Below are 22,130 nucleotides of genomic sequence, written 5' to 3'. Positions count from 1 at the left end.
TCCTGTAACTTCATCCCTCTTAGAAACAAATAGGCCAATTTTCCAAAGCACCTTATTCTCGAACACCCTAACCTCTGTTCCTCTCTCAAAGTGATAGTCCAAATTTCACAACCATACAGAACATCCGGTAATATAACCGTTTTATGAATTTTAACTTTCAGTTTTCTTAAAGCAGACTGGATGAGAAAAGCTTCTAAACCGAATAATAGCAGACGTATCCCATATTTATTCTGCGTTTAATTTCCTTCCGAGTGGCATTTATATTTATTACTGTTGCTCCAAGATATTTGAATTTTTCCACCTCTTCAAACGATAAATTTCCAATTTTTATATTTCAGTTTCTACTATGTTCTGGTCACGAGATATAATCACTTTGTCTTTTTGGGATTTACTTCCAAATCTATCTCTTTACTTGCTTCAAGTAAAATTCCCTTGTTTTCCCTAATCGTTTATAGATTCCCTATTAACATATTCACGTCATCCGCATAAACAAGCAGCTGATGTAATCCGTTCAATTCCAGACCTCTCTGTTTTCCTAGACTTTCCGAATTCTTAAACTATAAATATTAATAGCAAAACACACTTTAATTTTCTTATTATGGTTATTGTGAAAATAAAAGTTCTGTAAAAACTTTTATTACAGTTTCTGAGGAAGTTACTAACTTTTGTTGAAGCATACAGCGGCATTAACCTCCTGAGTTCTGAGAGTACAGTATACTATACCATATTTCAAACATGATTATGATATAAGATGTATGTGCAAAGATCCGAAAAATAGTATAATATACCTGCATTTGTGCCCGGACTGTAAGCTGCAGAATTTTTTCAACATTTTTCTTCATTTCAGTGACTTTTCTTTGAAGTGTAGAATTATATCGAAATTAAAAAATAACAAATGTCTCAGTATCAGGAAGTTAAACTAGGCCTACTAAAATTTCGTTTACAGTTTAAATAATTAATCATTGGACTTAATAATTTTTCATTAAGAGCTCACTGGAATAAATAAGCCATATTTCATTTCTGAAATAAAAAAATAACAATTATTTTGTCCTGATTAGCCTTCGAATGAATTGCATGGATTTTTTTACGTGTTGGTCATATTCGAAAATATATGAACAACAATCTGAAGTTAGACCTTTAAAGAATTTCGACATCTTAGACAATATTCCTATGATCTCCTTGATCGTCCAGGGACCCTAACATCTCGTAGATTACACCTTAATTATTTATACTCGTATTATGTCGAATTTTGAAATTCTATTTCGTAAAACATAGGTACCAAATACTTCTATATCGATGCGTTTGTAACATTAAAAGCAGAGACATTATTTCGGATTTTTTTTCTAACGTGACCAGTTTTTCACTAGCAACGTTTTACAAATTTAATTTCTTTTTATTGTCTCGTATACAGTACAGGGCTATACTAAAAGCCAGGTTATGAACCGACTAAACAGGAAGTAGTTGGGAGGGCGAGAGGAAAGTGCGGGTTAGAGGGGTAGCCTGTGCAGTGATGACACGTTGAGTGTGGGGGGGGGGGGTTGGAGGGGAAAAGGAGAACGGAGCTTTTCATTGGACCTCGAGTGAAAATGTCGTCTGCTAACGAAAATCTGGCAACGGAATCACGGAGACAGTGTAGCCAAACTTCCTAGTTCATTTGCAGTACCACGTGCATTACGAGTCGCATTTTGTACCAGCGTCATTAGCTCGTGCTTTCTTAAAAACAGTAATTTTAATTACTAATATTGTTGATAGTGTTATCGAGAACTATATACTGTAGTTATTTTAAACATATCGGTGACAAACCCTGAACACTCTTTGAATCTCGCGCCACTGTGTGGAAACAGAGCTCAGAAAGAGAGCAACAGAACGTTGCTTCCGGTTTAGTCGGTTCATAACCTGGCTTTTAGTATAGGCTAAATGACCTTTCAAATTATGTCCCTCATGTTGAATAGAATTTAGGCATACAGCATTGATAATGATAGAGAAATTCTTACAGTTTATAGTGATATATGTATTGTTAGCCGTCAGAACGGTAGGAGAAAAAATTACTCCCATAGAAGACAGCTGAGAGCTTTTTCTATCCCGGATTTCCACATTCATAAGTGTGTTATTCCTGTGCAACGGAATTTTCGAAACAAGTTTGCGGCAGTAGCACCCAGTGGGCATTCAATTTGTAAGTGGTATTCGGAATTTAAGGAGAAGAGCTGCGTCTGTAAGACAAAGTCAATCCCCCCCCCCCACTTTCACGATGAAGTAAGAAGCTACCTCAATGACTGATTACAAACAGATGGATTGTCCGTGGTGGTCCTAATATGATTCTATACGTTCACCGGACCTGAGATCCTATGACTTTTTTCTGTGGGATTCTCAAGGATCGAGTCGATCGAGCCTAATAATTACAACCATTATCATAGACCATGTCTGATGCATGAGCTTGTTAAAATACGAGTCAAATTTCAATTTTATGTTAATATACAGTATTTTTAGACACCCATTCCTAAAATTAGATCTTTTGATGCTAGACAAGCATTTTAAAGGTTGATTTATATGGTAACGTGCGAAAAGTACGTTTAACACTAGTGCGAAAAGTATAGGGTTTTTCAAAAGTAGGAGGTAACTTAATTGCCGGTACTAACATTTTCTTCATTTTCTACACAATCTTAATCCTGGCACTGGCTTATCACACAAGGAATATGACTTTTTGTATCACTATGGCAATGAGTTTATTTTTGTGATTGTTTTGGTGATCGTGTTATCAGTCGGCACTTTCCTATAACTTGACTTGCAAGATCGCCAGATATTAACCCGGCAGATTATTATTGTTTGTAGGGCTGTTTGAAGGAATGAGTGTTCTTGAGCTAACCTACAGATGAGTTGAAGGCTCTATCGAACACACTGGGACATATTATATTTCAGAATACGAACTCAGAGTTTCTATATGCAGCCCATAAAAGAGGGGCTGTTACTTATACAGGGACATCACTTTATTTTTACTTGCATTTTTATTGTACCTGCATTTCTGAATGTACTTCACTCCCACCCCTTCACTAATGTCCTTGCTCCCGTCAGACACACAAACTTACGGCAGCTGTTGCATTCTAAGTCTTCAAGCAGTGAAGTAAACACTACAGTGTATAGTGTGTTTCAGAAATATGGTTGCGTTTTCTATAGAATAAAGAACCCATATTATTGAAGCTTATTTTCTCACAGGTACTGTGTGTAGCTTGACTGAATAATTTTATCTGTGTGGTCTGAGCAGAAGTGAAGATTAGAGTTACCGAACGTACGGTACCCTATAATATGGCACGGTACTTAACAGCATTATTTGAACAAGAGTTTTGTTTTACTGTTTGTAGGTATGAAGGACGATGATGGAAACTGGAATTACAATATAATCGAATGTGAACAACAGTTTTCTTCACGTTTTCCTGGTTATGTCATTACGGAATATTTTCGTAGAAATGTAATTAAATTTAGAGAAACAGGTTGTGCAGAAAGAAAGAAAAGTGTAAGACAGCCAACAAAGGTGACAGAAGACGCTGTAGAAGATGCTAGAGAAAGGATGCAGCGAAGTCCTAATAAGTCGGTTAAGAAGCTAGCTGTAGAAATTGAGGTTTCTTACGGAAGTGCTCACAAAATTCTCAGGAAGAAATTAGGAATGTTCCCATACAAAAGTATTCGTAGTTCAGGAGTTTAAACCTCCTGACTTCACAGCAAGACTTAAATATTGTCATTGGTTCGAACAACAGGTGACAAACGAAATCCTGAACCTGACCTTTTATGCAGATGAAGCATGGTTTCATCTCTCTGGGTATGTCAACAGTCAAAATTTCCGGATATGGAGTACAAACAATCCGTATGAATTTATTGAAACACCCTTGCACGCAGAAAAAATTGGAGTCTGGGCTGCCATGTCACGAAGAAGGATCATAGGACCAATATTTTTCGATGAAACTGTAAATGCTACGGTATACAGAGAACAATTGTTGCAAAAATTCTTTGAAGAAGTCCATGATGATGAATTGTAAGAGGGATATTTCCAACAAGATGGTGCTACTGCACATACTGCTGGCAGTACAATAAACTTCTTGGAAGAATTCTATGGCACAAGATTAATAAGCACAGGATTATGGCCACTCAGGTCGTCCGATTTAAGTCCCTTGGATTAGTTTTTGTGGGGGTACTGTAAAACAGCTGTATTTACTAAACATCCGGCAACAATATAAGAACTAAAAAATTATATTCGAGAAACGATAAATTCAATTTCAGAGAATATGCTTCAAAATGTTTTTAATAATATGCATAAAAGAATTTAAGCCTGCATTGTAATGGACGGCAACCATTTTCAGCAACGTGTTTAAAAATTCAGATTAGCTTATTTTGAATTGAGGTGGCTAGAAGCAAAGGAATGCTAGTGACATTTGTAATAACACGAGTTAAGTGCATCCAGTGTAAGCTAAAGTATCTAAAATTTTAGTGGCAAATTTAAATAAAAAATTTCACCGATTTTACGAAAGCTTAAATATTTAAACCCCATTTTCTCAAAAGTAACTTAAGTGCACTTACAGCCCTTTACTTATGACCCCCTCAATTTAAATGCACTCTCTATATTGTATGTTAACACCAATAATTAATTATGCTAAATAAAGTAGACATTACATAACGAACATAGCCGCATGAAAAGTTGAGTTTTTTTTTTAAATTGTTACTACTCTACTGTATTTTGATAAAATTCCGTAAGAGTGATGATCAAACTGAAAATCGTAATATCGTATTTCCCTATAACATAAATGGATACACTACTTTTCTCTCCTCCTATAGCTAGTAAAATGATTTGTTTACATATTGCACTAGTAACATCAAACTCCTGTAATGGAAGGGGGCAACTGTGTTTCCGGGTATAGCCAGGTTAATGTTAAAAATGTTGGTAAAAATAAAGTGATGTCCCTGTACAAGAACAAAGGATATATACAGCATATACGAAGACATTATGCCAATGGGTGATGAAGCATAAAATCACATTTTTCGTATACTGGTACGTAGAAAATGAAGAAAAATTGAGCAATTAAATTTACCTCTTACTTTTGAAAAAACCGTATATAATTTTATCACTGATTTTAAACTGTTTGTGCAGATTGTCGTTTGTTTCCAACCAAAATTCACAAAGCAGCAATAACGGTTTTATCAATGCCAGACCTACTTTTTTAAAATAATTGATTTTGGTTGAGAAACGTACAAAAATTAAATTATTTAAAAAACTATTTCATTTTTAACTGTATGAAATAATTAAGAATTACATGTAATTATAAAAATTAGGAGGCAACCAAATTTAAGACGGAGACCTCCCGATCTGCAGTGGAGTCCTCTACCACCGCTTGATTCCAATGTAATAAAGTTTCACTACTGCGATGAGGGGAATACAGCAATGGAGAAGTGGGAGGAAATATTTATATAACAACATAGACGAACGACTGTCTATAAAATAGTACACGACATACATATAGGCCTATTATTAAAAAATATGTTTTTTTTTTTTTTTTTTTTTGTTCGTGAGCTTCGTACACTCGCCCTGCGGCCTCGTTTCGCAGACGTATTTACTCACAAAATAAAGTTCCAGTTTTTACTACTGTATTAAATTAAGAAACCGTAGTATTGTATGAATGAAATAGTGTGTTTGTTTTTAAGTTAGTCTTACTTCTAGTAAAGCGTCGTAACGTTATGTAATGCAGCGTTTTTCCCACTCCTACACATTATTCAGATATATTTTAATCATACTTTATTATTAACTACTTTAATTATGCAAATATGTTGTTTATGTAGATATTCATTTTAATTTTAATGTAGAGATTTAATTATTCGCCTAACACCACCAAGTCACTCAATTGAGTGCGCTCCTTGTGTGATGATTGTTGACTTAAAATATATGTCAATATACGTAAGTCGAACATGAAGTATTTATTTATTTTATTTATTTATTTATTCTGGTGTAGTTAAGGCCATCAGGCCTTCTCTTCCACAACACCAGGAATACAAATACAATAACAGAAATAAAAAGGAAAAAAAAAAACACTATAAACGAAGTAAAGTCACACAAAAATATACACAGGTTGCAGTCACACAAACTTTAAATGAGTGATTAAGTATAATTAATTGTATCCTAATTAACTAACATAAACAAGAAACTTGCGATTTTAATCTGGAGTAAAAAAAACACAAATCAACACTTCTAGCAATATCTAAAAAGCATTAAACAAGACAAAATTTTCCAATTTAATTTTGAATTGTGATAAGTCCGGCAGTCCCTGACATCATTAGGTAACGAATTCCAGAGACGAGGTATTTCTGCAGTGTAGGAGGATGAGTATAGAGACGTTCTATGATGAGGGATAGAAAGAAGTGCTTGATGTCGGTTTCGAAGAGTTGTAAGAAATTGAAAGCGCGATAAGAGATAATTCGGAGTAGAAGTATGCATGATTCTAAATAGAAGAGACAGTGAATGTATTGTTCTTCGTTCCTTCAGACGCACCCATGAAAGTAACTGGAGGGAAGGTGTTATATGGTCAAATTTACGAGTATTGCAGATGAATCGTATGCACACATTATGAACACGTTGTAGTCTCTCAGCTAAGAGTGAACTTACATTAGTTAGTAAGGAATCGCAATAATCAAAATGGAGCATTACAAGCGTCTGAATAAGATTCTTTTTTAGACTAAGTGGTAGAAATTCTTTCATATGAAACAAAGAGTGAAGTTGAGAAAATATTTTTTTGCAAGTGTGTGTTACTTGGGTGTTCCAATTTAGATCGCTATCCATAAAAATGCCAAGATTTTTAACTGTTTCACTGTATTTAACAATCCCATTCAATGTTATATGTGGTATAGTACCACTATCCAGAGTACTTCGTAGACGATTATGTCCCATTACGATTGCTTGCGATTTCTCTGGATTTAACCTTAATCCAAATTTGTGTGACCACAGTGAAATCGAATTTAAGTCTTCGTTTATTTTATTTACTGCGTCACTAGTCTCATCAGGGTGGAAATGCAAATAAATTTGCAAGTCGTCAGCATACATATGGTATCTGCAGTGTTTCATCATTTTAGTCACGTCATTAATATAAATCATGAAGAGTAAAGGTCCGAGAACTGATCCTTGTTGAATTCCAGATTTCACGACACACCATCTTGAAGAATAATCGCATGCAATGACACATTGTTGACGTTCGCGAAGGTAGGATTCAAACCAAGTAACAGAACTTTCAGAAAGATTCAGAAGTCTTAATTTACATAATAGAAGGTCCGTGTCAACCGTATCAAATGCCTTACTGAAGTCAAGTAATGTCAGTAATGTTAATTTACGTTCATCTGTGGCTTCACGTATATCCTCATTCACTTTTAGTAGTGCTGTAGTCGTACTATGTCCATTTCTGAACCCGGATTGGTATTCGTCCAGTAAGGCATGTTCGGTTAGATAGTTCATTAGTTGTTTGTGAACAATACGTTCCAGAGCTTTTGATAGGGCAGGTAGGATACTAATTGGACGGTTGTATATTTAGTATGTAGAACTACATTTGTTTATAGATCTTTTGTTATATTATTAAGTTTTGTAGCTGTGAACTATATCAATAAATCAATATGTCAAAAAAAAAAAAAAAAAAAAAAAAATTGGACGGAAATCATTTGCACATAATGGGGTTTTAATTTTAGGGATCGGACGGATAAAGGCTTTCTTCCAGAGGTTCGGGTAGGTAGAAGTTATGAGTGAGGCGTTGAATATATGTGTTAATGTCGGCAGTATTATGTCCAATATTTTCTTCAATAATATTATACTAATATTATCCACACCTTCAGCTTTAGAAGTAATACGTTTTATTGCCGCTCTCACTTCAGTTTCTGTGACATAAGTGAAGAAAAATATTTCTCTATCCGGAATTGGAGTCATTTGTAATTCGTTAACTGTCTGCTGTTTATCGACCGTATCCAAAGTTATTGACTGTACAGTTGCAAAATGGTCATTTAGTTCGTCAAGAGAAACTGGCACACTGTCTACCTGAGTCCTGGGATTTCCTAAGCCAATTGTCCGTAAGTTTCTCCACAGTTTGGAAGGGTCAGCTTCCCCCTTCAAGATGTTATGAAAATGTCTCAGTTTTGCGTTTCTAATGGCTTGAGTAGTTCTGTTACGTAAGAGTTTATAATAATTATAAGAGATTTCTGTCTTGTCATGTTTAAACGTTTTGTATGCAGCGTTTCTGTCCGTAATCATACTACGTATGTCAGCAGTCATCCATGGTGCTGGTGTCCTTTTTACGCGTTTAGATTTGATAGGAGCATGTTTATCATATAAATTTATAATATACTCATTTAGTTTAACAAGTTTCTCGTCAACAGTATGTAAGGTCCATATTGAGTCCCAGGGAATCTTTATTGCGTCTTCAAGTAGTTGGGTTTCATCAATACGTTTCAAGTCACGATACTTTATGAGTGTAGGTGTGGGCTTGGGACACTTCAAAGAATATACTAGATAAATAATATCGTGGTACGAAATTCCCGAAGCCGCACATTGTCCATGTTTTTGTACTTTGTCTGCATTCTTCGTAATAATTAAGTCTAATAGGGATTCGGAAGATTGGGTATGGTGGGTTGGTTCAAGGGGAAGGAGTGCTAGATCAAGACCCTGGAACATGGTCAATAGATGTCTAGTGTAGTTCGAATCAGAGGCTAACAAATTCGTGTTAAGATCACCCATTATTAAGACGTGTTCATAATCTGTGATGAATTCCAATAACGATCTCTCGATCTCTGCAATATCGTTAATCTTCGGGGGTTGGTAAATTACACAAATAAGGCATTTCTGAAAGCTTGTCAAGACTTCTACAAATAGCATTTCAGGTTTTCCGGCATACTCGCCAGGAGATGTGTGTATTATTCTGGGATTGAGATCTGATCTGACATATGCAGCAACGCCTCCTCCTTGTTTATTTAAACGATCATTTCTTAATAGCGTATAACCATCTATGTGTAATGTCGCTGAGGATAATGTAGGTTTGAGCCAAGATTCAGAGATGAGAAGAGCATGCAAATTCTGATTCGAGAATATGGATTGAATTTCGTCAAAGTGTGCAACCAAACTCTGAGCGTTAATATGGGCTACGTGAAGGGATGAAGAGTTCTTGGAAAATGCTGTTGTTAAAATGTTGAATGCTTCAGGGTGAGAGAGAGGGTTCTGGTCAGCTGGTATAGGGGAATGGTGTGAGTGAAGGTCATTGTACAATGTTCTGTCAGAGACAACCAACGAGCACAGAATACAATAGAGTAGACACTAGCATCTTAATACCATTGGACGGAGTGAAGCCGGTTTGATGGACCTGACGCCATCTTGTTGCTACCAAAACATTGAAAAATAGCTATTACGTTATAGAAGATCTTATGATAATAAGAATTCCATATGTCCCTAATTTCTTGTAGGACTCACACTTTCTTGTTTGTTTCGTAATACAGAATCGCTATGCACGTATTTTTAGCAAAAATTACGAAACTGTCATCGATAAATCACATATATACAGGTTATTTAAATTGGCAGCTCTTCAAATTGCAGTATGGTATTTAATAGATAATCTGGAAGGTTAAACAAACAATAATGATAAAAAAGGAAAATAACAGTTTGACCTTATTTTGCTACTAGTCCAATAAAAATGCTACCCTATAATAATTACTTTTATAGGTTGATCCATTTGCTTCGATTTAATAATGAAACTTGCTTCTTAACGCAAATTATCATTCTCTTCCTTTTGCCAGTATTTCGTATAGATGTCCCGATTTTGTTTGGAGAAAAAATGGAATGCTCTTAACCATATAATATTTGATAGGCTCTTCGTTTATAGTATATAATTAGATTATAACGGCGAACAAAAGTGAAGTTTTATTACCAAGTGGGTCAAGTCAGTTCACGACCGAGTTAATGAAGCTACTAAGTCTGTAAAGCATAAGTCTGATTTCGTGATTATAAAAATTAATTACAATAATATTAATACACTATTTCTTTTTCTTCATCAAACGAATACGTGCATTCGGTTTAAGAGAAACTTCGGTACACCCGTTTTCTATAGCACTCGACACAAACTTCCAACATGGGTTGTTAGGTTAGCTTCGCTCGTAAATACTAAGTCTGCAAAGCATGTCTGATTTCGTGATTATAAAAATTAATTACAATAATATTAATACACTCTTTCTTTTTCATCAAACGAATACGTGCATTCGGTTGAAGAGAAACCTCGTTACACCCATTTTCTACAGCACGCGACACAAACTTCCAACTTGCGTAGTTAGGTTAGCTTCGCTCGTAAATGCTAAGTTTACAAAGCGTGTCTGATTTAGTGATTATAAAAATTAATTACAATAATATCAATACACTAATCCTTTCTCTTAATCAAACAAATACGTGAACAATACGAATCTAACCGACTAACTTAGGCTAAATCATTCATTACCGTACCTAGCCTACCGGTAATAAGTACATTTCACACATGCATATTTACCCGTGAAAAGTTATTCCAGGAATTTTTTTTGAAAACCTGTTTGTACAGCCATAAGCAGAACATGTAGGCATATTGAAATTAGTTAATTTATTAATTAAAACAACGATGCAACATCACAATCAACTGCTCATGTGCTAACCGGGAGCCCAATGTTTTGGTAGCATCATAATGGCGACTGTCCACAAAAGCGGCTTCACCTCAAAGCTGTTTATATCTACTCTATGCATTCTGTGCTCGTTGGAGACAACCGGATTATTGCTGTCAAAAATCAGGGTATCCAACTTAAAAGAAAAAAAAATGTTATATAAAAATATGAGGTTGCTACAAGTAAAGATTTCCTATTAATTAATAACTTAGCTAAATATAAACCCAGTTGAAAAGCTAGTAGATCTAACCTAGACTAAGAATTAAAAAGTATAATTAAACAACAACAATAATAATAATAATAATAATAATAATAATAATAATAATAATAATAATATAGTCTTGGGAAACTAACACTAAAGAAAATTAAAAAGTAGGAAGAATAAAAGTAACATTGCACAACAGCTCACAGTTCAGAAGTTCAAATCTCCAGCACAAGTTATCCGGTGCTTTACATTACCTACTTTAACGAATATTACACCGTCTATAGTTCAGACACTAGACACTAGACTAGTAAGACCACTAAGGGAAAAGAAACAAAGGAGAAAGATTCGATCCGCTTCGGTGGGTTGAACTTCGGCATAGCTCAGTGGTTAGAGCGCCCAGTGCGTAGAACTGGAAGATCCAGGTTCGATTCTCGGCGCCAGAGTGAATTTTTCTCCGTTAATAACACATTTTAATGGTGACCATTACAGATAATTCTGTAGGACCAAAAATTAATCTCCACATAGATTATTCGCCTAACAGTGCATATACTGTAGGAGTACCGGCCACCAAGTCACTCAATTGAGTGCGCTCCTTGTGTGATGAGATGACTGTTGACTTAAAATATATTATGTCAATCAATATACATAAGTCGAACACGGAGTAAGGTCACAAGGGAAAAGAACCAAAGGAGAAAGATTCGATCCGGTGCGGTGGATTGAACTTCGGCGTAGCTCAGTGGTTAGAACGCCCAGTACGTAGAACTGGGAGACCCGGGTTCGATCCTCGATGTTGGAGCGAATTTTTCTCCGTTAATAACAAATATGTTGTTGTAACTTGTGGCTTTAGGCTAATTGGAACTCAATCCGTTATATATCTGGCATCTAATTTTGTAAAATTACAATTTCATAATAAAGAAATAGACTTACATATTGTAGAGCTACTAATGAAAATTACAACTGGTTCATACTTATTTTTATTTATTTTCTTAGGTTATTTTACGACGCTGTATCAACATCTAGGTTATTTAGCGTCTGAATGATATGAAGGTGATAATGCCGGTGAAATGAGTCCGGGGTCTAGCACCGAAAGTTATCCAGCATTTGCTCGTATTGGGTTGAGGGAAAACCCCGGAAAAAACCTCAACCAGATAACTTGCCCCAACCGGGATTCGAACCCGGGCCACCTGGTTTCGCGGCCAGACGCGCTGACCGTTACTCCACAGGTGTGGACAACTGGTTCTTCATACAAAATCTGGCATCTCAATACAATATACAAATATTTCCTTGCCTCTCAGAGTCTGCAAATATTATATAAATATTAATTCTTATAAAATTTAATTTTTGCTGTCATTTTATCTTAAGAATACCTTACGCTTTTATAAAACTTCCAAGGAGGTACCAAATAATTTTTTAATTATATCTTACTAATAAATTCCCTTGTGTAGAAAAATTAACCTACTTAAAATAATATAGGAGTATTGAAATTACGTAAATGAAGATGCAATGAATACTCACGTGATAAGGGTACTGCCCAGGTTCTGCATTAGTGCCGTTTATTATTCGCCAGTCATCAGAAACGTCTCGAAGCAAAGGTCCTGTTTTCAATGCATAATTTTTAATTTCTTATGATGAAGTATAGGTTTCAGCACAGTCTATAGTACAGGGACATCATTTTATTTTTACTAACATTTTTAATATTAACTTGACTATACCTCTGGATCAACGCTGTTTGCTATCCCCTTCCAAGACTGGAGTTCGATGGTACTGACGTAATATACAAATAAATCACTTTACTAGGTATAGGAGGGAAGAAAAGTAGTTAATCCATTTACGTAAACTAGGAAATATTGCGCTTTTGAGTTTAATCATTTTCATTAGGTTTTTGTTTAATCAAAATACAGTACAGTATTAACAATAAGTGTTTTTACTCACGAACTGAGCTGTCCATGTGGACGTATTCATTATGCAGTGTACATTATACTGTCTACAGCACATTAGCGTACAATGTAGAGAATGAAGTTAAATTGAAAAATAATCATAATATGAATATTAAACACATTTCGATACAGGCTTCAGTCCTAATGTGCATATTATCGCACTATAGCATATTGTACTTAATTCCAATTACCAGTTCTTCGTACTAGTAACTCATGTTGAAATAATTCTGTACCTACTCTATAAAAGAGTACCTTGCGTACTGTAAATTCAATCTTCACTTCTGACCGATCCGAAAAGATAAAATTACTCAGACATACTATCTACTGTCCGTCCAAGTGGTTATGTCGTAGGGTCGTAGAAAGGAGGGAACTCACGTGACAGTTAATTACTTAACGAGGCCCTTTTATTTAAGTTATTTTAAATAGTTGTATAATATTACGTAGATGTCCAATTCCTAACAGAAATTAATGTTCTCAGAAAAGAGCTAAGGCAGCCCAGCCACTAGCTGGCGAATAAAAGCTGGTTGGGGAAACCGGGATACGACGTAGGCAAATGGACGACAGTACCTATGCGAAAATGATTCAATATTGAAAGCTCTTTCGTCACTGGAAAATGCGAACATATTTTTGGAACGTACTGTGGCTATTATGACTGTATATGCGGTCTTGGATCTATGTGGAAGACGGTTGAAGGGGTGGGAGTGAAGTACATTCAAAAACTCAGGTACAATAAAAATTGAAGTAAAAATAAAATGATGTCCCTGTATATACTGTCACGAAGCTTGAGTTGTGAGGGTGCTAGGAACAATAGACTGTGCCAGTACTATTTCGCATTTTCTGTAATGGGGGGATATTAGCGATCCTAGTGGTTAACAACTATCTATGGATGCATATTTACTACGTATTGAGCTTCGTGACTGTATAGTGGTTTCAGTATAGTAATTTCATTAGGGTATTATAGGGGAATTTTAAGTTTATAACTTACAAACCGACCTTTTTTTTAAGTGGAAGATTACTGGGTAACAGGAAATGTATTCCTTAAAAGTATTTTCGAAGAAGATAGTATAGAAAAAGTTCTAGAGAATATCTGTGATTTATTAGAAAGATAAGCAATACCCGACCTACAGCTAAGTTGGAGGCATGTGAAAGAGGCATGTAAAGGTGCACCTACACGATTCAACTTTTCTTTGAGCTTAATGCATTCAAGCAATGCATGCAAGAGTGAACGAAATACATTCTTTTCCACTAAAAATGAGAGCGCATGCAGCAATTGAAAACTACCGATCGCCGGTGGATATCTTGTGCGTTATTTCTTTCAACAGTAGCATGCAGCGAGTTGCTGATTGTTTTAGGTGGCCGTGAATAAACTGAAAATTCACTGGTAAACAATGATCTTGTTAAATGTGTAATTTCTGCTGTTTCTTACGTAATGTCATCTGCTGATTCCAAAAATGAAGTCAGAATTTTTCTGCCACCCACAATTTTTTTTGTAATTTTAGAAAAAATGATGTATTTTTATTGCTATATACAGTCCTTAACATGCTAATGGAAAGAAAATATTTCAAATATTTCATTTTATTGCTTTAACACTTTAAATCACTGTTGCCTGTGAAGTCAGAATTCATAAAAATTAATTTTATTCCTCATAAGACTGCAAGAGTTAGTATTAATTCTCAGTTGAGTTGGAACTTACAATCATGAAACAAGTTTCATATCCTATGTTTTCTTTTTTCTCATTTTAAGTGTGGTAAAAGTATCTTATAAAGTAAAACATACCTCGAAATACTGTGTAAATCACAGACAATTTTTTTACGTTTGTGGTTAATTAACTATGAAAGCACACAGGTGAATTTTACTACTAGCTAAAAGAGCTTACGAGTGTTCTTTTGATTTCAAAATAGATGAGGACAGGAACTGGGTCCCTGACTGAAATCTGTTGTGCTTTATGTAATTTTATTCTATTAGCCTAACTGGTTGGCTAGAAGGATCCCGTCGTATGCCTTTTCTAGTACCAATGATATCCCGGGAACCTAAGGATCATTCAACAGACTGTTATTTTGTAGGAACCATAGATAAAAGATTACAGAGAACTTGTCAGCAAATGATTCAGAACTATAATGCGGTGGGGTGTCATGTATCTCTCAAAATAACTTCTTCGATTCCATCTATTTTTTCTTTCCTAAAAACCTTCGGGTAGTAAGCAACGAATATGAGGAGCGTTTTCATCGGGAATTTTCTGAAATGGTAAGGTGTTACTAAGAAAATGGAGCCCAAAAATTCTGTTAGACTACGCTGGACATCAAAAGAGATGTTTCTCAAGCGAAGTAAAGCCTAAAATCTATTTCACACACATTTTAGGTAAATAAATATGATTTTAGGTAAAATGTTACAAGATATCAATACTAGAAAAGTCTGAAGTACATTTCATATAATTACTCAAAAGTCCTGGGTGATAGAAACATTTTGAAAACAGATCTGAAATCAGCACGAAAAATTCTATAAGAATCACCCATTCTTTATCTTTTAACAAAAAACATGTTTAATTTTATTGATTTTATTTGGTGATGATGGACCTTTCAAGCTGAAAATGGCGGCAAGTATGATTGTCTTTATTGAAGATTGTTGCAAATACGAGTGCCTATGGAGTGTTCAACCACAATTTTGGGAATCGAGTAGGCCAAAGTATTGGATTGATGTTTAATAGTGAAGATGACGTTCAACACGGCGCATCATGTACACAATCTGCATGCATAGTAATTAAACGTGCATTTTCAACTTGATTCTTTCGATATTCTTCCCAAATTGCATTTGTACTCCAGACATAGAAAATTAAATCATGTAGGTGCAACTTAACAGATTGTTAAAGGAAGCAACTTGCGCATGAAGCCAAACATCTAATAGCCCAGTGGCCCTAGTGTACAGTTCGCTTGACCATAGATCGATTCATTCATTCATAGTGTTCTGCCCAAAGGCAGGTTTTTCACTGCAAACCCAGCTTTCTCCAATATTTCCTATTTTCTGTCTTCCTCTTTGTCTCCGCATATGATCCACATATCTTAATGCCGTCTATCATCTGATACATCCTTCTGGCCCGAACTCTTCTCCTGTTCACCATTCCTTTCAGTGTATCATTCAGTAAGCAGTTTCTTCTCAGCCAGTGACTCCTTTCCTCTTCCTGATCAGTTTCAGCATCATTCTTTCTTCACCTACTCTTCCCAACACAGCTTCAATTCTTGTTCTCTCTGTCCATTTCACTCGTTGCATTCTTCCCCACATCCACATTTCAAATGCTTCTAGTAGCTTCTCTTCATTTCGTCCATGTTTCTGCCCCATACAATGCCACACTCATACAAAGCACTTCACTATTCTCTTCTTTAGTTCATTTTCCAGAGGTTCTATTAAAAGCTTCCTTGGCCATTGCTGTCCTTCTTTTGACTTTCTGGCAGCAGCTCATGTTACTGCTTATGGTACACCCCAAGTATTTGAAGCTGTCCACTTTATTATGATTAATTATTATATTATATTATAGCACAGTGGTGTAATGATTATCATTCTCACCTTTCATTCGTGAGATCCGGAATCCGATTCCAGGGACCGCCTATGCTTTTTATGGTCTCTCAAATCCCTCCAGGCTAATGCTGGGAGTTACCATTTCAAGATCACGACCGAACTCCTTCCCAATCCTCATTACCTCTTCATAATCACTTTTGATCTACTATCCTATCAACTCCCCGAGACAGACCTGCTACCTGTGCGATGGAGTAGCGCACTCGGCTAAGCTGTCCCCGGTGAGTACGATGGTAAATCACAAGTGTGTAACCACAAACCGGACTTCCAGTTTTCATTTAGCAGTAAAAAATTACTGAGGAACATTAAAGATATTCCTTAAAAATATTTTCGAAGGGTGGCAGTATTAAAAAAATCCTCTGAAACGCCTTTGATTATAATGGGAAGATTAAAGAACTCCCGACCTCCAGCTACAGTAAGTTGGAGGAAGTGTGCAAGAGGCAGGAAGACTTATGTTGTTAACGAAGCTATTTGTGCATGAGGCTAAACATCTAGCACTGTACTTCAGTTCACGTGATCACAGACCGATTTATTATTATTATTATTATTATTATTATTATTATTATTATTATTATTATTATTATTATTATTATTATTATTATTATGTGACGTCTCTTTTAAAAGGTAGAGATTGGACTGAAGCGATAATAATAACCTACTAGTGATACGGTGATAAGTGCAAAGTACAAAGAGAAAAACCGCCTACAGTCACATAAGTGCCACAAATTTTACAACGTTTGTCGGGACCAAATCTAAATTTTTGTGCTATTAAATGGGCTACCTACAGAGATGCAAGATTCTTGGGGTTTTGCACTGTGTCATAGATGCAGAAATATCCAACGTTTCGAATCTGCGTATAGGGTTTATCATCAGGAAAGACAGGCAAATGGAAATATATTTATTTGTTGGATCCGTTGCAAAGTAGCGGTTCCTCTTTCCCTGCCTTCTCTCATAATTTAGGTGATATACAACTCCGAAACGTTGCGTTGGGTGTTTTTGATCTATGACAAGGTGCAAAAACACAAACATATCGTATCACGTTGAAATCCGAAAAGTCTCGAATCGTATTTGGTATCCTCCCTGAAGCAGTAATTAGGAGAGGGAGAGACCGATTTAATAGCGAAGTGATATCTCCATATTTTTGTTACATGTATTCGCGGGGATGTCCCAGAGACTTGGTTAGAATTAGTTTCACACGCAGATGGTTCACACCCTCTCGTCACCTGTCAGCATCGGACAGATTTAGGGCCACCTTGTGCGGGATTGTATATAGACACTCGGCGATGCGGAAAAGCCAAAGTTGGACTAGACCCGTGGGAAAGTAATTGCGAGCATGGGTTTTCCAAAGAACGGGGTTCTCCAAGATCTTCAAACTAATTAGATGTTATGGGAAATCCAAAGTTTAAATTTAGACATGACGTATTTCGCGCCCAATAAGAAGAGATCTTGGTCCAGCTTATGAGGTCACTTTGGACCAATAGAGAGTGGATTTTAGGCCGGTTAAGTGACGTAGTTGTTAGCCAATAGGATAGTTAGTTTTAGCGTAGGATAGGTTTTTATAAATAAGGGTGACGCGGAGAAGAGAGGACGACTATTCCGCTTCGTGTCGACACAACCACAACATCTCATCGTGTCGGCGGCCCTACATACAGGGCACAATCACTACTCCTTTTCGTGTCGACGGCCCTACATACAGGGCAGAATAACTACTTCGTTTCGTGCCGACAGGATAACTACTTTTCTTCGTGTAGACGGCGCGACATCTTTTTTTCCGTGTCGGCGGCCCAACTTAATAGTCTTTCTTCCGGCGAGGACTCGATAGATAGAACTTTGTCATCGGCGAGACCACTCGTCAACGTTTAGGAGCTTCGATCATAGTGTACTGGGCAGAGTATTGAATTTATAGTATCGGTTAGGTCTTATTCAGAGTGGCCATAGAGTCGATACAGAAGTGCAACCAACGATTGAATTATAAGTCACCCGGAAATACATACTCTAGGGTTTACCAAGTGAATACGACAATAAACTTATAGTTTGGAGTTTACACTGCCTTTTATATAAGTAGCCGGCTTGGTCTTATTCCCGACATCATCCTACACCACAACCGTACCTCGGCTACCCTGAGTGAATCTCACGCAACACCGAGACGCACCCACCCTCAAATGGCGCCCAACGTGGGGCCTCAATAACACCAACCACCCACAAATGGCGCCCAACGTGGGGCCACAATAACCAACCCACCCTCATCCCTTTAGGCCCGTACGCAATAAGGATGCTTGGGGTCATAGAGGTAGAGATCCATGCTTTCTTAACCTCGATACTACAATGAAGTGGTGTGATTTGCATCACGCTCCGATCGCCTTTTACCTGCGGGAATGACCTGGTACTAAATTTTATAGGAGGTTGAGTGAACATCAGAGCGACTCTGAAAGCTTTGCAACGACAAAAATTTCCATCAACAACCAGAATTGAACCTGAGACCTTACAGTCCGTACCTAGTTATTTTACCAACTGAGCTTTATGATTATGATTATGATGACGATGATGATGATGATGATGATTATTATTATTATTATTATTATTATTATTATTATTATTATTATTATTATTATTATTATTTGCTGTCATTTACAGAATAGCATTATCGTTTACATTCTGTGTTAGGTAGGTAAGGATTAATGATAATGATAATAATAATAATAATAATAATAATAATAATAATCGAGTTCAAATTTTGGACCTAGTGAAACTTTGAGGTCTTCATGTCATTTTTAAAAGGATTTTCTAATAGATCCTCTTCCGAAAGGACGATAACCTGAGGGTGCTTTCGGCCATATGATCTCCGGCGTCCTTTTTGTATGATTCTTCCAGTTAGCTCTGTATTGATGTAGGATATCAGTCACCGACTTAACTTCCAGTTCTTCAAAATTATGTTCATTTCGTTCTTTATGCCAAATTGTGTATCTTACTGTTTTCTTCGAGAATCTCATTTCACTGTTATTTACTGGATATCTAATGGCTCCTATTCATTGTCCAGGCTTCAGAACCATAGGCTTAGGTCTTGCCAAGATAATATACTCTCTTAATCATGTATGGGCTTTAAAACTGAATTCATATTTTTATTACTATGACTTTTACAAAATATATGGGAAAATAAATAATGGCATTTCATGAGAAATATAATACGGCAAGAAACAAAATTCACTTTGATGCCAACATTTTAGAACAAGTTAACACGTATTTTTCCACAGTTTTTGTCCACCTTGAAATAAGAGCATGTATTTCAGTGCGATAAAAATCACAGTCCTTTTTCCTCAGCCATTGGCGCACGGAATTATTCAGGGTTTCCTCATCTTTAAAGTCATGTCCATGATGAGCTTCCTTTAGTCTAGTGGACCGAACAGATGGAAGTCTGATGATGGTAGGTCAGGGCTGTATGGTGAATGAGGCAAGACTTCCCACACAATTTTCGCAATCTCGCCAGTGCAGTGGTGTATAGACTGGTGTGTGATATTGCATTATCATCGAAAAGAAAAATATCCACCGTAACTTTTAATGGACGAACTCGCCGAAGACGTGCTTTAAGCTTCTTGAGAATTTAGACGTATTGAACGGAATTTATCGTGCGCCTCTGCTTGAAACGTTAATCAGAATCACACATCCCGCATTCCAAAAGACTGTCGCCATAACTTTCCCTGCAGATCGCAAAGTTTTGAATTTTTTTTCTTCTTCCGCGACATTGTGTTGCCATTCCATCGACTGCCTTTCGAACTCGGGTTAAAAAAAATGAACCCAAATCTAATTTCCAGTTACAATTTTCGCCAAGAACTTCTCGCCTTCCACACTAAAACGATAACAGATCGGAGGCTATTGTTTTTCTTGCCTCTTTATTCTGGTCGAACTAACTTTTTGGTACCCAGTTTATCAATAATGGCCATCACACTGTCTTTATCAATGGAGAACATGCGGCACAATTCATCTGTTGTTAATAGATGTAACAATGAATTAAATTACAACAGTATTAACAACTATATAGGCCTAATAGAACAGAACGAATTCATTTACGTTAGCAGGACAAGTCACAACAAAAATACAAATGCGAACAGACGTGGTTTTGTTTATAAAATGTACCGCAATAATGGTACTACGAGGTAACTAAAACTGAATAACCTGGGCAAAAGTTTACCCAAGTGTGGGACAAATAATCGCGTTACAGTCACACCATGGCACTGAAGGTCACTGACTCCCAGCCTTGGCGAGTTTGCTGTTGAAGCACTGCAGGCAACATGTGGCGTAAATCGGAAACACTGAAGTATTGTGTATGTATCAGTTCAATTCTTCGTCGCTACATGACAACCATATCTTTTACTGTAGGGTACAGTTACCGCAGTCGCTGGCCGCCACTTCGTTTTTCATCAGCCAACGGTGTTTCCCTTTCAGCTTCTGTACAGCGATAAACCTATCGTCTAACAGTGCTGACATCCACTGTTGCATCTTCAGTCTTTCATGAATGCGAATGGGCGCTTCAGCTTCCGCATTCGGGAATTCCACCATACCACGTATACGTACGTCGATGTTAGCCATTATCTAAACTGATGCAGTGCTGCCATCTGTTGACTGAGGAAGCTGTTACTGCAGTGGATTATAGAAAAAGGTTATTTAAGGAGAAAAAAATAGGAGGCATTACTTTCTCACCAATCCTCGTAAATATTTAGATTAATAATAATAATAATAATAATAATAATAATAATAATCATCATAATCATCATATTTTTACAGGATGACATTACAGAAATACATCGTCAGTCGCAGACGTCACACAAAAATAAATTTTCATTGTATAGAAAGTATTATTAAAAATTGTAGAGGTTGCCTGCAGTGTTGGATTGTCTGGTTATGTTCTGTTTTTTGGCTACTCAGGCATAACGGACTATCCTATGCTTAGATAATATGGTTGTAATGATGAAACATGTAGATAGTTTCGAAATTTCGAAGACGCTGACTTTGGAGACAGATTGAATATAGCAAATTGTTCACACCACAATCACCGTGAAAATACGGAATCTAACAGTGGCAAGCGTTTATGAAAATTAATTTCGTAGAAAAGTGACTGACAGTGTATGCCTTTAGTCTAGTAATATTTTTAAATATGTTCTTTAATCTGTACAATTTGTCTATTTTTCTTTAAAATAATGCATTTATTGTTTCCATCCTTACCTACCTTGGCTAATTTTATGTGCTGCATAACACTTCATGACATGTTAAATTAATGTGTTTATCGCGGAGGAAGGAAGAAATCACATTGTCTTAATTCAGTACACAATTGAGTATTACGATAGAAGAAAACAAATTACTTACCCGCAAATACTGAACCTAACACAGTGACTAAAATGATATAAAACATGACGAAGTAAACTATTATGTACGGAACGGAGCGAGTGTAACTCGGAGAGCAACATATCGTGATTTAAGTACTAATCAAGTGTGCCTTATCTCACTGCTCATGCATCCCCGTTATCTGTGGGAATTCACATTTTGGTCGATATAAGTGGAGTTTCATTACACTGCAATTGACGGAACGTGTTAACTCGCTCAAGAGGTGATAAGTGAGAGGATGGTTACACAAGTCGAGATAAACTGATGCACGAGTACTCGTCAAATGTGAATTATTTGTCCCTGCATTGTTCAGAGAATTCCACGCGAACTTCTCTTAGCCAATGAAATAAGCTTAATGATACACA

The 22,130-nt window shown here is 36.4% G+C and overlaps 1 protein-coding gene across 1 annotated transcript in view; it reads right to left on the bottom strand.

Moving 5' to 3' along the window:
* The window catches only part of LOC138713453 (trypsin-1-like), a 45,266-nt gene extending 23,364 nt beyond the window's left edge, over nucleotides 1–21,902 (bottom strand). The window contains exons 1-2 of the mRNA XM_069845566.1: nucleotides 21,748–21,902; nucleotides 12,401–12,480 (exon numbers count right to left, since the gene is read on the bottom strand). Of these exons, the coding sequence (XP_069701667.1) occupies nucleotides 12,401–12,480; nucleotides 21,748–21,793 (126 nt within the window). The 5' untranslated portion in view covers nucleotides 21,794–21,902. The remainder of the gene's footprint in view (nucleotides 1–12,400; nucleotides 12,481–21,747) is intronic.
* Nucleotides 21,903–22,130: the final 228 nt, after the last annotated feature.

This window comes from Periplaneta americana, chromosome 14 (genome assembly GCF_040183065.1).
Source record: "Periplaneta americana isolate PAMFEO1 chromosome 14, P.americana_PAMFEO1_priV1, whole genome shotgun sequence".
Classification (NCBI taxonomy): domain Eukaryota; kingdom Metazoa; phylum Arthropoda; class Insecta; order Blattodea; family Blattidae; genus Periplaneta; species Periplaneta americana.
The sequence above is the reverse complement of the archived record's forward strand: the minus strand, read 5'-3'. Positions and strand labels throughout refer to the sequence as shown.